Below are 14548 nucleotides of genomic sequence, written 5' to 3' on the forward strand. Positions count from 1 at the left end.
GCCTAAACACACACACTCACACATCTTGGGCCATATTGAAGGCCCGCAAACAAAACAGAAGTCCCAAAAAAATGATGATGATAATGTCAACCTCTGCGGGCCATTCACTAGGCCAACTACTTTAAGGCCGCATCTTTTACTTCTGCCCATGCTCCTTGGGCTGGTTGCGACTGGTCTTTGGTGCTAGATGGTCCCCATCAAGAAGGATCATCTATAAAGCTAGTATAGGAAGCTGCCATAGCTGTTATGGATATCACTTTTCAGATTTATGATGACTCCCTTTTCATACAATCAATATGACAAACATAATGTTTATGTTTTATGTATGAAAATCCGTTTGAGCATGGATGTTCTTATTTGGACATCTTTTGTGGGCTACTAGCTTTATGTTTTTAATTTGCTGTCGTGGTTATTGGCAGGAATTAATTAAAACTTTAAGGTGAGCTCGTGTGTGTACACCTTTAGCAAATTTGATTCGATGGAGGGATAAACCAACTGCATTTTCTATTTTCCAAGCAAGATTGGTCAGAATGGCCCAATGTTTTGTAGGCTACGTGCACTTATGCAGCTTAATCGTTGAAGCATTCTTTTCTAATACTCCACAACCTCGGCCACGAACTTCATCACATCATGTTCCTTGAGCTGTATCCTCTTATACCAAAGGTGAAACATACCATTTGACTCCTCAATCCTCCTCGTGAACTTCTTGCGTTAATGAGCTAAGGCAGATAGTAATTATTGGTCATAGTCAAGATACAACAATATGTGCGTAAGACATATTTTGTGTCTCAAATAGAAGATTCACTAACATAAATGTGAAGCGAATCAACATGATTTGCTATAATAGTATTCAGGGATATATATGGATCAATTTATTGGACTCATCCCCTATTGAGCACCTAGTATCTATATTGATGTCTCCACGCTTGGCAATGAGATCAGCCATAATCATCTTCTTAGTCAGACTAGAGAGCTTTATGCTATTTTCTACATCTTGTGGAATGAATGAAGCATGTTTTCACTATGAAAGGGAGTTACCTTCTCCATTTTATTGATGATACTTGTTATGTTGATTAGTTTCTTGTCAACTTCTTGTGTGTACATGTCAAGAGATCATTACATACTAAAGAAGAATGAATCTAATTTAGTTTAGAAATATTAATTCTATGAAACCGAAACCAAAGAAGCTAAAAGAATTAATTTTTTTAATATTTTAAATATTTTCAACACTATTTTTTTATCAACAGATATAATACCTGAGATTTTGTGTATGTTTACCACCTTGTATGATCATTGACATGAAGATCATTTTTTCCAGTGTTGAGAATTTTATATATTTTTCCATAAATGTAAATTCATCAATGGCTCCATTTGACAGACATTTCCTCTCTTTTTGTTAAATTACGAAATGGTTACACTAGTCCCTACATTTGAGGAAAAATCAAGGTTTAGAAAAATATTATCACTTGAATTTTTCCCTATTTCTAATCAAGAGGGATAATTTTTTCACATAATTATATTAAATAACTCCATAAAGTAAGGTTATATAATAAACAAATTGATGTTAATTTATCAACGATTAAATTAAATTTATTATCATATTTTATGATGGTTTTATCTCCTTCAAGATGAACATTTGATACCCTACGAAATGGCTTAATTTTTAATCATAGTAAGAGTCATGCTTATGATAATAAATTTGATTGAAAGTAAATGGATATTTTCCTTCTACAAGTTTGGATATAAACTAAAAGAGACATGTATTTTATTAAGTCATCTATTTTGATTATAATGCATGGAAATATGAAACAAGAGAAATAAAACAACACTTTGATGCAAAATCATTGCATGGATTTTTTTCTATGAAGGATATAAACTATAATTTCATCTTTCTTGTCATTATGGTCTTTTAGTGTAAATAAAAATTCTGTAAATATATATCTTTCTTCATGTTGAACAATTGAGTTGAACCCATTTTTGAGAAATCATACAATATTTTAATGGCCAAACTAATCAGATCTATCTAATTTTGTAATCCTCAAAATACAAAATATACACTTACAAGTTTTTTGATTATTTTTCTAATTTTTCACAAAAATGATCTCCTTTTTTGAATTAATTTATTCACTAATGGGGACAATTGAACGATATTCTTGAAAGAAATAATAAAAATGATTTTTTTTTGGCGAAACTAAAAGATCAAAATACTGAAAATTTACAAGTTATTTCCTGCCCCCTAAATTTATTCTATAAATAATGTTCTGAAGTTTTGAACATTTACTCCATACTTATTTATGATTTATTATAAGGAACTCATATTTACGCATGATTGATTCAAATTATGTATTTTTTATATTTATTCATGTTTTATACATAAGGTGTAAGATTATCACATATTCTTGAAGTTATATTATTGCAGGGAATTAAATGCATTAATGCAAATTTGTGGCTTGAAAAAAGAGAAAAGGAGAATCCTAAGCCATGGCCTGGATCAAATGAATAGAGATTCTGTGCTTTAGGATTTACGAGATGCATGCCCCTTCCTCAGAATAAGACCGCTGGGTTTTGGATACAAATAAGGTCTGCTCATAGAAGGTGTAGTGGGGTTCTCTTGAGTCATTTATCTCTCAATATTAAGATTATAACAATTCAGGCCTTTTATTTTCATATGTGTTTTTTCACCCTACCAGATTCCATCATCATTTTGAGATTGACAACATATTTTTTAAAATCATAGTTTGTAGCACTCTATAACATGTTCTTCACTGCCTTAGAAGCCTAAATTCTCGACACATGCTCATTTGGTTTAATGTGCATGTGTAAATGGGCTGCCTAAAGTGGGTTAAAAATGTCAAGGATGTTCATGAGTCACTTCCCACCCAAACTTAGATTACTTCATGAAGTATGGAATGAAAATAAAAATTTATAAAACATGTAATAAATCCCCAAACAAATATTTTACACATTTTCCTCAATGAATCAGAAATAATTAAGTAGATGATTAGATGAATTCCCAACCAAATAGGTAGTCTTCTTTTCCGTGCACCATTATCTTATTATGGTTGTTGTATTGCCTTCCTAGTGAAGATTTTAGTAAAAATATAAATATCTGGAGAGAGAAGTAAAAAATAATGCCAATAAAAGCAAGGGAAAAAACAGAGAAGAAAAGACGTACACAAAATTTTAGCATTAGTTTTATTTGTATAAATATAAAAAAAAGGAAAATGTGAAATGAATAAACTGAAAAGAAATGTTAAATCATTTTTTTAAAGATGTGTATTAGAGATGGTCAATAGCCATGTGGAGAAACTCACTTCCTCTTTTACCAAAAACATTGATTCACCAAAGACATGTGCTTTTGAAAATCAGCTGGAAAAATATTCAAAACATCATTTTAAATAACAATGAATAGTATCTGAATGTCCCTAGCATCCCAAAAATATGAATGTCCATAAATAATGACAGTGAATGTAATGGTTATTTTAGAGAATTATTCTATCTCATTAATCATCCCAAAAATCTGAATGTCCAGAGATAATGACAGTGATGATGAAGTGGATGATTCATGCTGGTCAAAGTAATGGAAATTTTAGAGAATTATTCTATCTCATTAATCCTAATATCAAATAAAGTTAATTTCATTTAAATTATTCTTACTATGCATGGTAAAAAGTTATTTTTCCTTAGTGACCACTCTCCTCAACTGGGGTGATGGCCTTCTAAATGTTTATGTTCTTTAATTTTCTAAGAAAAGCATTACGGTAATAGCATGTAAATTAAGAGAAAAAATGATGCCACTACCATGGCAAACTAAAGTGGATCTTGGCTTACATTCTCAAAACCTTGTTCAAAAAGAGTGGTTTGTTTTTTAATACAAAAAAATCAATCAGTGGGAAATAAACAATATACCTTGACCACCCACGGATATGAATAAAACCCTTGAGGTCCACATGAAGATCAGTCAGAGTAGGAGATAAAAGCTCAAGGACAGAAATTTGTACCAGATCATCTAGAGGTACTTTTACATGCCTTGAAAGCTAATAATAGTCTTATAAGAGAGACGAATGCGATCCCTCTCCGTCGTAGAGTTCACAAGACTTAAAAATGAGAATAAATTTCTATGTCAAGGTAGGGATGAAAACTCTTCAAAATGACAAAGGGATATAATTGAAGCACTTTTGCATGTGCTGATGTCTAGGAAAATGCTCCATCCATAATTCTATAAGAGAGTAGATTTTGTCAAAGACTCCTTGCCATCTCTTATAGAAGCTCCAGAATCAGCAAACAAAGTAGCCCACAAATATATTCACCCAATAAGGCGAATGGGCCACACAAACAAGAATAGGAAGGAGGTGAACGCAAAATGGATTATAGATTACATCACACTTAGGCGCGGTCGCTCTGTTTTTCTTGTGCCTATTTGTGCAAATTGTTCATTCTGTTTGGTTTTCCAAACAGAACAAAAATGAATTCGAACAGAACATCGCACAGACCCGCGTGCGGTTCTTCTATTCGCTTTGTGCAAATTTTGTTCTAGTTTTGTGCGAATGTGCGAATGTGTGTGAATCTAGTTCGTTTTAGAAAAAAAAGAGAACAGAACAAAGAACAAGGCCCTGTGTGGTTCTTTTGTGCGAATTTTTTCTTTTGTTTCAGACGAACAGAACAGAACAACCATGGCTAAATTCACACTACATTTGTATAAAATTATGGTCTACGAGAATTTTTCAAGATAAAAGCATTGTTTGGGGGTATACCTGCAGCAGAAATGCCATAACCCATGAGAGGAAGAGAAGGGTGTATGTATGTATGTATGTAGGTATGTAGGTATGTAGGCTAATCAGAGGAGGAGATGCTCCGTCGCTCTCTCTCCGGCGGACCCTCTCCGTTCTCTGAGCGGCTCCTCCGCCGGCGGGGCTTCTCCGACATAGCCAGAGACCTCTCCAGCGTTCTCAGGAACCCGCCGGGCGGCGCCACCCTCGAGGCGGCCCTCACCCGCGCCGCCGCCGCGGCCGGCGGCGGCAAGCTACTTCCCGCCGCCGCGGTGGAGGCGGTCCTCCGGCAGTCCCCCGCCGCGACCCCTTGCGAGCAATCCTCCCTCCTCCGCTTCTTCGTATGGGCCGGCCTGCACCCCTCCTACCGCCACAGCGCCGCCGCCTTCGCCCTCGCCGCCGACTCCCTCGACCTCCCCGCCGCCGTCCCCCGCCTCTTCCAATCCTACAAGGCCGACCGCGTGCCCGCCCCGGCCAAGGCCTTCAAGCTCGTCCTCAACCTCTGCCGCCGCGGCGGCGCCGGCGGCGCCGCCCTGCAGACCCTCCGAGCCATGCCCGAGTTCGGCTGCCTCCCCGACACCGCCTGCTTCAACCCCGTCCTCCTCCTCCTCGCCCGCGCCGGGGACGCGGCCCGGGCCGCGGACCTGGTCCGGGAGATGGCCCGGGCCGGGTCCGCGCCGGACTTGACCTCCCTGGTCGCGCTGGTCCAGGCGCTCTGCCGGGGGGGCCGCTTCCCCGAAGCTCGGGCCATGGCGGCATCCTTCCCGGCCCCCAACGTGGTCCTCTTCTCGGCCCTCCTCGACGGGGCCTGCCAGAAGGGGGACCTCGGCTCGGCCATGGCCATCTTGGGGGAGATGGAGAGCGGCTCGCTGGGGGAGCTCTGCGCGCCCAACGCGGTGACCTACACCTGTTTGATGAAATGCCTGGTCGGGAAGGGGATGATGGGCTCGGCCGTGGGCCTGCTGGCGCGCATGGAGAAGCGCGGGTGCGGGCCGAACCGGGTCACCCTGGCCACGCTGCTGCGCGGGCTGTGCGAGAGGAAGATGCTGGCGGAGGCCTTCGCCTTGGCCGCCGGCGCGGGGGAGGAGGCCTGCGGCTCGCTCGTGCTGGCCCTGGTCCGCGCCGGGGACCTGGCCCGGGCCGAGGAGCTGGTCCGCGCCATGCTCGACCGCGGCCGCGCCCCCGACGGCGCCGCCACGAACGCGCTCCTCCGGGAGATTATCGGGTCCGGATCCGTTGACCGCGGGATCCGATGGGTGGAGCGGATGTGGGCCGCGGGGTTGACCTTGGACCCCGACGTCTATTCTTCCCTCGTTGACCTCGCGGTGAGGGAGGGACGGTTGACCGAGGCCGCCGGGCTTGTCAGCCGCTTGCGCCGCCTGCGGGTCCCGCTTCCTCCCCCCGTTGACCTTGACGTTGAACTGTCGACTTAACTGAACTAAGGAGAATGTATAAAAAGTCGGCCACCGACGGTTGTTATTTATGAGACTCAATTTTAAATTGAGTTTTATCTGCCGTTGGTGGATGACTGAAATGAATGTGGGTAATTTTTTTTTTTAAAGAAGGGATCATAAAGTTTTCAATTGTACAGCTATGTTATAATTAATTTATTGACTTAAAAACTTATGTAATCTACAACAGCGATGATCTTGGATGATGACTGTGTTGGACTGGGACGTGGACCGGCCCCCAGGGATGGGTATGATGACAAGGACAACTGTGGTTTATGTCACTTTATATCACTATCATTCTTTTGTATTCATTCCCTAATCTGAATTGGCAACAACGTAGATATGGGAACGGATGACGGTTGGGATAAAGATGACGGTGGTTGACGATTCTCTCTCTTTCTCTGTCGCTCTATTTCCTTCATTCCCTCGTCCGAATTTGCGATACGGGACGGATGACAGTTGAGACGGATTGGAATCCCTGAGGACAGTGGGGGAGGGGCGACAACCGGCCACAAATCGTCATCCGTCATCCGTCCAAATTACCCGAGTAAAAAATTAGGGGCGGAGCGGAGCGGCCGTGAAAATAAATGCAGTAATTACGAGCGTAGCACGAGGTCACGTGTCAGGGCCTGACACGCGCGGGGCGCTTCTTCCAACTGGCCGGGAAGAAGCAAAGTAAAAGCGCCATGAAACGACAAGAAAGAAGAAGCCCAGAAAGAAAGCCCTCGACTTGTTTGAGAAAAAGCACAGACAGCGACAGCGAGAGGAAGAAGACGACGACAAGGAAGAAGAAGAAGAACAACAACAAGGATAGAATACAAGGAAGAGATAGAGAGAGAGATAGATAGAGATAGAGAGAGAGATAGAGATAGATAGAGAGATAGAGATAGATAGAGAGAGAGAGAGAGAGAGAGAGAGAGAGAGAGAGAGAGAGATCAGTTGCGGGGGTTGCTGCGGAAGGAGCCGAGGGCTTTGATGGCGGAGGCGCGGAGGACGTACTGGTGGTAGGCGGCGGCGGCCAGGGCGCCGACGAAGGGGCCCACCCAGAAGATCCACTGAGAAGAAAGAGGAAGAAGAACGATTAAGAGAGAGAGATGATAGCTGGAGAAGGAAGGGGGACCAGACTGAGTTTTGAATTTAATCATGGAGGAGAGGAAGAAGGAAGGGTCTCTCACGTGATCGTCCCAGGCTTTGGAGTTGTTGATGATCGCCGCCGAGCCGAAGCTCCTCGCCGGGTTGATGCCCGTGCCGGTGATGGGGATCGTCGCCAGATGCACCATTATCACTGCGAACCCGATCGGCAGCGGCGCCAACACCTTGATTCCCCTCACACGATCAGCTAACCAGAAGACCAATCTAGGCGGATGGAGAAGAAGTAGAAGAAGAGGAGCTCGAGGAAGAAGAAGGAGAAGCTTGGGGAAGTCGGAAGATCGAAGAAGAAGACGCTTGAAGAAGAGGAAGAAGAAGAAGAAGGATCTAGAAGGAGGAGCTAGAAGAAGGGTAAGAAGGAGCTGGAAGAAGGGTGAGAAGAAGGAGATAGAAAAAAGGGTAAGGAGGAGGAGCTGGAAGAAGGGTAAGAAGAAAGAGATAGATAGAAGAAGGGTAAGGGTAAGAAGAAGGAGATAGAAGAAGGATAAGGAGGAGGAGCTAGAAGAAGCAGAAGGAGGATCTAGAAGAAGGAGATGGACATAGAAGAAGGGTAAGAAGGAGCTATAAGAAGGGTCAGAAGAAGGAGCTAGAAGATGGGTGAGAAGAAGAAGAAGAAGAGATAGAAGAATCTATAAGTAGAAGAACCAGAATAATTTAGAAGAACAAGGAGGAGGAGGAGACGAAGGAAGAAGGAGAGACGAAGAGTGCAGAAGAAGATAGAAGAAGAAGAAGAAGAAGAAGAAGGGGAGGAGGATGAGGCTTACGGGGACGTGAGAGTCGCGGGCGTTGCGCTTGGGGTCGGTGGCGGAGAAGACGGTGTAGACGAGGACGAAGGTGCCGATAATCTCCGCGCCGAGGGCGTCGCCGGTGGAATAGCCATCGGCGACCGTGTTCGCCCCCCCCCCGAACTTGTTGAAGGGCGTCCTCATTATCCCCTTCACCAGCCCCACGCCGCAGACCGCTCCCCCCACCTGCGCCAACATATACGCCAACGCCCTCACCAGCGACACCTTCCTCGCCAGGAACAGCCCGAACGTCACCGCCGGATTGATATGCCCCCCTACCGCACCAACAGAAAACCCCCAAATCGAGCGAATCGAGCGAATCGAACGAGTCAAACAACGAAGAAATTGCGAAAATCAATCAGAAATCGAGCAGCGGGGGAGGCTCACCGGAGATCCCGGCGGTGCAATACACGACGACGAAGATCGTGCCGCCGACGGCCCAGGCGATTCCCAGCGTGCCGACGCCTCCGCAGGGCTCGCTCTGCTTCTTGTGGCCGATGATCGTCGCCACGGTGATGAACAGGAACAGCACCGTCGCCATGAATTCCGCGATCACCGCTCTGTAGAACGACCACTGGCGGAGCTCCGCCATGTCGAACAGCGGCGCCGGCGGCGGATCGCTGTAGTCCTTCGCCGACGGCTGCCGCGGCGCCTCCCCAATCGCCTCCTTCGCCATCGCTCTCTTTCTCTCTCTACTGGTCCGCTCTTTCTCTCTCTTGTTTCCTGGTTCAGCTCGATCTGGCCAGCTCGGGACTGCCGCGGGTATTTATTTTGAAAGCTGGATCGTTCCGCTGCGCCTCGGGGACACCCTTCTTAACGTGGTCCGGCGCAACGGACGGCTCGGATCCTCTGGATTTCCTGGGTCGGTGGCTGACGTCCTCTTCTACGGTCCAGGGCCCTGTGTTAGCCACGCGCTCCAACGGTCGTTTTTCCCACGTCTCGTGTCAAATGTCAGCGGCTGTCCGCGGCCGTTGGATATCGTCCCAGCTTGCAATCCTATCCGTTTGAAAATGACGGATTTTCTAGAAGATTAATTATTTTAAAAAGTAGCGGCGCGTTATTTCCTTGTCTTTCCAGTTGTCCATTAGTTTTCAATCTAATTAAATAGATTAACGTCATCTATGACGATAATCTATTTAATTACCAGTCGCGATCGAGCAATCAATGAAGAGGGGAAAAAAATCCGTACTCTGGCATTAGGGGTGGTTACAGGCCGAGTTATGTAAAATGGGCCGGCCCATTGATTTTCTTCATCTTGTAATTATCTTTATTATCCTATTTTTTCATTATTTTATATGGGTTCCAGAGCCCTGGGGACTTCATTGTCATTTATACGACCTGGGTTGTCTTCTATACATTAGTCTTGCACATTGCCAAAACATCACTCTCATGTTATTAGGGTTCGCCATTTCAGACCGAAGTTTGGTCGAACCGGACCGAAATGAGAACTGCTGGCCTGCTGGCTTCAGTAACGGGTCAAAATATATTAAAATAATTTTATAATATTTTGTGTAATAAAATATAATAAGTATTTTATATTTTATAAAACCAGACTGCGAGTTCCCTGATCCTGCCGACCATCTCTGTTCCCCAATGTCTTAGTCATGATTTTAGCGGTCGGTTATTGATCTAAAATAAAAATCCAATCCAATTGGATCGTTTTTTTTTCAATATAAAATTTTAATTAGCTCTATAGCAAGATCTCTCCACAATCAGACTTCAATCCTTCATGTCATTGTCAGCTTACCTTTTTTTAAGAGTTCCATCCAGCAAATGGGATTGGATTGTTCGAAATGGGTCTCGATCAGTCCTAAGGAAAGGATCAGATCAGATTGAGCGATTTGACAGATCGGATTATGATCTCAGCTGAAACACCCGGTCTAATTGTTCTGCATGAACATATTGAATTTTTGACCATAGGGATGATCCAAGCTTGTCGAAATTGTATTCTGCTGATACTCCAAAGGCACTCGATCAGGCCTATTCAAGGCATGAGATTGTGTCGTTTTACTCTAAAGTCATCGCATCATTTTCAACATCACTTAACACTTTATAGAAAAGGAGGAAAGTCAAATACGTATAATTACGAAGTACCTAAAGTCGAATGTCTTCCGTTGGATTTAGTGAGAGGCTACATTTCAGCACGGTTAGTGTGATCTGTTGTCCCTCTTAACTCACAATATTTCTCTGCTGGCCCAAGTCTGCTAAAAGTCAACTCCGGATAGAATTAACGCCAGAGAGCGAGATAGAGGGAGGGAGGGGGGGAGTAGGAAGGGAGATAGAGAGATAGAGATATAGAGAGATGGAGGGAGGGAGGGAGTAGGAAGAGAGATAGTGATAGACAGAGGAAGGGATGGAGGGAAGTAGGAAGAGAGATAGAGATAGAGAAAGGGAGGGAGGGAAGTAGGAAGATGGATAGAGAGAGAGAGAGCGGGAGAGGGGTAGTGGGAATAGCGAGAGAGGGGAGAGAGAAAGAGAGGGAGGGGAGAGAGAGAGATGGGAGATAGAGAGGAGAGAAGACGACGTGGATACGGGTTCCCGAGAAGAAGAAAAAATATCGATGCCTTTCCCTGAGAGAGAGAGGGAGATTGCAGAAAGAGAAATAGAGAGGAGAGACGAGAGGGATAAAGAGTACGAGGAGGGAGAAAGGAGAGAGAGATAGAGAAAGAGAAGAGAGAGGACGGAGGCGGAAGAAAGGAGAGACAGGAGGGAGAAAGCAGAGAGCAGAGACAGGAGGGAGAAAGGAGAGAGGAGAGATAGGAGGGAGAAAGGAGAGAGGAGAGACAGGAGGGAGAAAGGAGACACAGAACGGAGAAAGGAGAGAGAGAAGAGAGTGGGAGGAGGAGGGAGAAAGGAGAGACAGGAGGGAGAAAGGAGAGAGAGAAGAGAGTGGAAGGAGGAGGGAGAAAGGAGACACAGAACGGAGAAAGGAGAGAGAGAAGAGAGTGGAAGGAGGAGGGAGAAAGGAGAGAGAGAGAGAGGAGGGATGGGAGAGAAAAAGGAGAGAGAAAGGAAAGAGGCAGGAGAGAGAGATTGAGAAAGAGAAGAGAGAGGAAGGAGAAAGGAGAGAGAAAGAGAGAGAGGAGAGAGAGACAGAGAAAGTGGAGGGAGGGAGAAAGGAGAGAGAAAGGAAAGAGGCAGGAGAGAGAGATTGAGAAAGAGAAGAGAGAGGAGGGAGGAGGGAGAAAGGAGAGAGGAGAGAGATAGAGAAAGAGAAGAGAGAGGGAGGAGGGAGGCGGGAGAATGGAGCGACGGAAACACAGAGGAGAGAGAGGGCAGGGAGAATGGAGAGAGAGAAATACAGAGGATAGAGAGAGTAGGGATAAAGAAGATAGAGAGAGACAGGATGTGGATAAAGGTTCCCGAGAGGCAAATAAATAAAAAATTCGACGCCTTCCCCTGAAAGACCTGCACAGTCTATGAGAGACGCGTGTACTCCACGAATCCCTTCCCTCTGCCATTCGCATCTCCTCTTCTTCTTCATCCTTCGTCTTCCTTCTTCTCCAGGGGAGACGAGAAGAGGCCCAACATGGACTGGCCAGAGAACACAAACCAGGCAGAGCTCGACCATCTTCTCCGACGGCAGGTGACAGCGCGGGTCCCCTTCGCACGAGACTTTCTCATGACCGGGCGTTAACCCTTGGCCGGCAGGGGCAGGAGCTCTCCGCGACGCTCCGGCTACACACCGACCACCACCTACACGTAAGCCCCGCCCCGACCGAGCCGCCATCGTCGGCCCCTCACCCGCCTTCGGACCCTGGCGCAGGCTCTGGCGCGGGCGCTCGAGTCGCGCGGCGCGGCCCTGGTGAGGCGAAAGGAAGAGGAGGCGGCCGCGGCCGGCCGGACCATGGCGGAGCTCGAGCTCGAGCTGCGGCGGTCCGAGGAGGCGAGCCGGGCGTGGAGGAAGCGAGCTGGGGAGGCCGAGGCGGTGGCCCGGGTGCTGAGCCAGGCGATGGACCAGACCCTGGACGGGTCCGCGGGGGATAACTCGCGGTGCGGGGGCTCGCGCGGGCGGTGCAGGGTGTGCGGGTGCGAGGTTTGTAAGGTGGTGTTCGTCCCTTGTATGCACCTCGCCGCTTGCAGCTTGTGCGCCGATATCCTCGCCTCCTGCCCTGTCTGCGAGTCCGCCAAACAGGACACCCTCGAGGTCCTCCTGCCTACTGAACAGTGATCTCTCTTTCTCTCTGTACCTCTCTCTCTCTCTCCATGGATCTTCACGTTTCTCTCTCTGTACCTCTCTCTCTCCGCGGATCTTCACGTTTCTCTCTGTACCTCTCTCACCGTGGATCTTCACGTTTCTCTCTCTGTACCTCTCTCTCTCCGTAGATCTTCACGTTTCTCTCTCTGTACCTCTCACTCTCCGTGGATCTTCACGTTTCTCTCTCTACCTCTCTCCGTGGATCTTCACGTTTCTCTCTCTACCGCCCTCTCCAGGGCTCTCTATATCTCTCTCTCCGTGGATCTTCACGTTTCCCTCTCTACCTCTCATTCTCCATCGCTCTCTATCTCTCTCTCCGTGGATCTTCACGTTTCTCTCTCTACCTCTCATTCTCCATCGCTCTCTATCTCTCGCTCCGTGGATCTTCACGTCTTTCTCTCTCTCTACCTCTCACTCTCCATGGCTCTCTACCTCTCTCTCTCCATGGATCTTTATGTTTCTCTCTCTCTAATTCTCTGTCCATGGCTCTCTACCTCCCTAGGTAGAGAGGTAGGTTTCTCTCTCTGGATCTTCACGTTTCTCTCTCTGCCTCTCTCTCCACGGCTCTCTAAGTCTCTCTCTACTTCTCTATCTCCATGTCTCTCCACCTCTCTCTCTCTGTCCATAGCTCTCCACGTCTCTCTCTCTCCAACTCTCTCCATTTCTCTCCACGTCTCTCTCTCTCTGTCCATAGCTCTCCACGTCTCTCTCTCTCCAACTCTCTCCATGTCTCTCCACGTCTCTCTCTCTGTCCATAGCTCTCCACGTCTCTCTCGCCATGGCTCTCCACCTCTCTCTCTCTCCATGGCTCTCCACGTCTCTCTCTCTCTCTCTCCCTCTCTCTCTCTGTTCATAGCCCTCCACGTCTCTCTCTCCATTGCTCTCCACGTGTCTCTCTCCATGGCTCTCCACGTCTCTCTCTCTGTCGACAGCTCTCCACGTCTCTCTCTCTCTCTCCATCTCCATCCATGGCTCTCCATGTCTCTCTCTATCCATGGCTCTCTACGTATATTTCTCTATCTATCTCTCTCGCTGCATGGCTCTCCACGTCTCTGTCTACCTCGCTCAATGGTTCTCCACATCTCTCTCTCTATATATGTATTATAATATATATTATAATATATTCGTGTCCCCCATTGGATCACGCTTGCTTTCGTTCGCTTTCCAACTCTCTGTCCCTATCATTGTCCCACGCTTTCGCTTTCTCACTATAGGTAGGAGATGAAACTGAAATAGTTGACGAGGAAAGAGAAATTCTGTTTTAGATATATCTTTAGCTATCTAGTCATGTATTATTCTCACCTTGGGTCTTTATTTTCAACCCATATCAATGCTTTTTCACTGTAAAAAGAAGATTGTAACAAATAAAACTCACTTCACAACACTTGCATCAACCAGGTTTATCAGCCTAGTGTGTGGTTTATGCATTGTCCTACCAGCCAGCTGTCTAAAATGTCCAGAATGAGGAGAGAGAAAGTGAGGAACATAATATTTATACATAGTGTGTGGTTACAAAAATGTCCCTGACCGTTCCTGATCTCATATCTTGCGATTCCTCTTTGTTCCCTATTAATTAGGAACTCCATTTTGAATTATTGCTCCAACTTCAGGATGAAAACATGGGGATAGTAGGTTGCTATATGTTGTGGTCCACTCCCATAACTACTCTTTGAAGCCCATCCTATCCAATTTATTAACTCCGATACGGTTCAAATTAGAAACATTTATTTCCTAAACACATGACTCTAGGATTTGTTCATCAGAAGTAAATTAGGTTAAATTCATAGAATTTAAGGAAGTTCATCTATAGAATCCTTCAGGACTGATAATGTGGCAAAGAACATGGCAAGATCTATGCCCCCCTTCCAAAAGCTTATCCTGGCCATCAAGCTTGCGACTCGCCTAGCTTATTCAATGACGTCAATTCCAGGTGGTGACGTTTTCCTAAGCCTAGGCCTACCTTTTCATGCTAACATGTATATATATATATATATACACACATATATATAATATCATATTACTTTTTAAAGCTTACATTAAGGCACATATTCTCTTGATTTGCTTACATATTTTCCATTCATGCACATACATATAAATATAAAGATGATCCTATAACCCCTTGTGTTGAACTGAGTCCACCTTCACTTTGCTCCTTGGCCAATTTCTTCAAGCCATTCACATGCTTGGCCTTTAGAT

The 14548-nt window shown here is 45.8% G+C and overlaps 2 protein-coding genes across 2 annotated transcripts; one reads left to right on the forward strand and one right to left on the reverse strand.

The window, feature by feature from the left end:
* Positions 1 to 6927: 6927 nt before the first annotated feature.
* Positions 6928 to 8899, reverse strand: LOC144714791 (putative aquaporin PIP2-8). The gene is made up of 4 exons (XM_078589577.1): positions 8542 to 8899; positions 8134 to 8429; positions 7396 to 7536; positions 6928 to 7275 (listed from the first exon to the last, which is right to left on the reverse strand). The coding sequence occupies exons 1-4, from the start codon at positions 8828 to 8830 to the stop codon at positions 7156 to 7158; spliced, it is 846 nt and encodes a 281-aa protein (XP_078445703.1). The 5' UTR covers positions 8831 to 8899; the 3' UTR covers positions 6928 to 7155.
* Positions 8900 to 11337: 2438 nt separating this feature from the next.
* Positions 11338 to 12503, forward strand: LOC144715347 (putative BOI-related E3 ubiquitin-protein ligase 3). Its single transcript, XM_078590293.1, has 2 exons — positions 11338 to 11856; positions 11921 to 12503. Exon 2 carries the CDS (start codon positions 12002 to 12004, stop codon positions 12323 to 12325), a length of 324 nt encoding a protein of 107 aa, XP_078446419.1. The 5' UTR covers positions 11338 to 11856; positions 11921 to 12001; the 3' UTR covers positions 12326 to 12503.
* The last annotated feature ends 2045 nt before the right edge of the window (positions 12504 to 14548 follow it).

The sequence above is a fragment of the Wolffia australiana genome, chromosome 18 (assembly GCF_029677425.1).
Source record: "Wolffia australiana isolate 7733 chromosome 18, ASM2967742v1".
Classification (NCBI taxonomy): Eukaryota; Viridiplantae; Streptophyta; class Magnoliopsida; order Alismatales; family Araceae; genus Wolffia; species Wolffia australiana.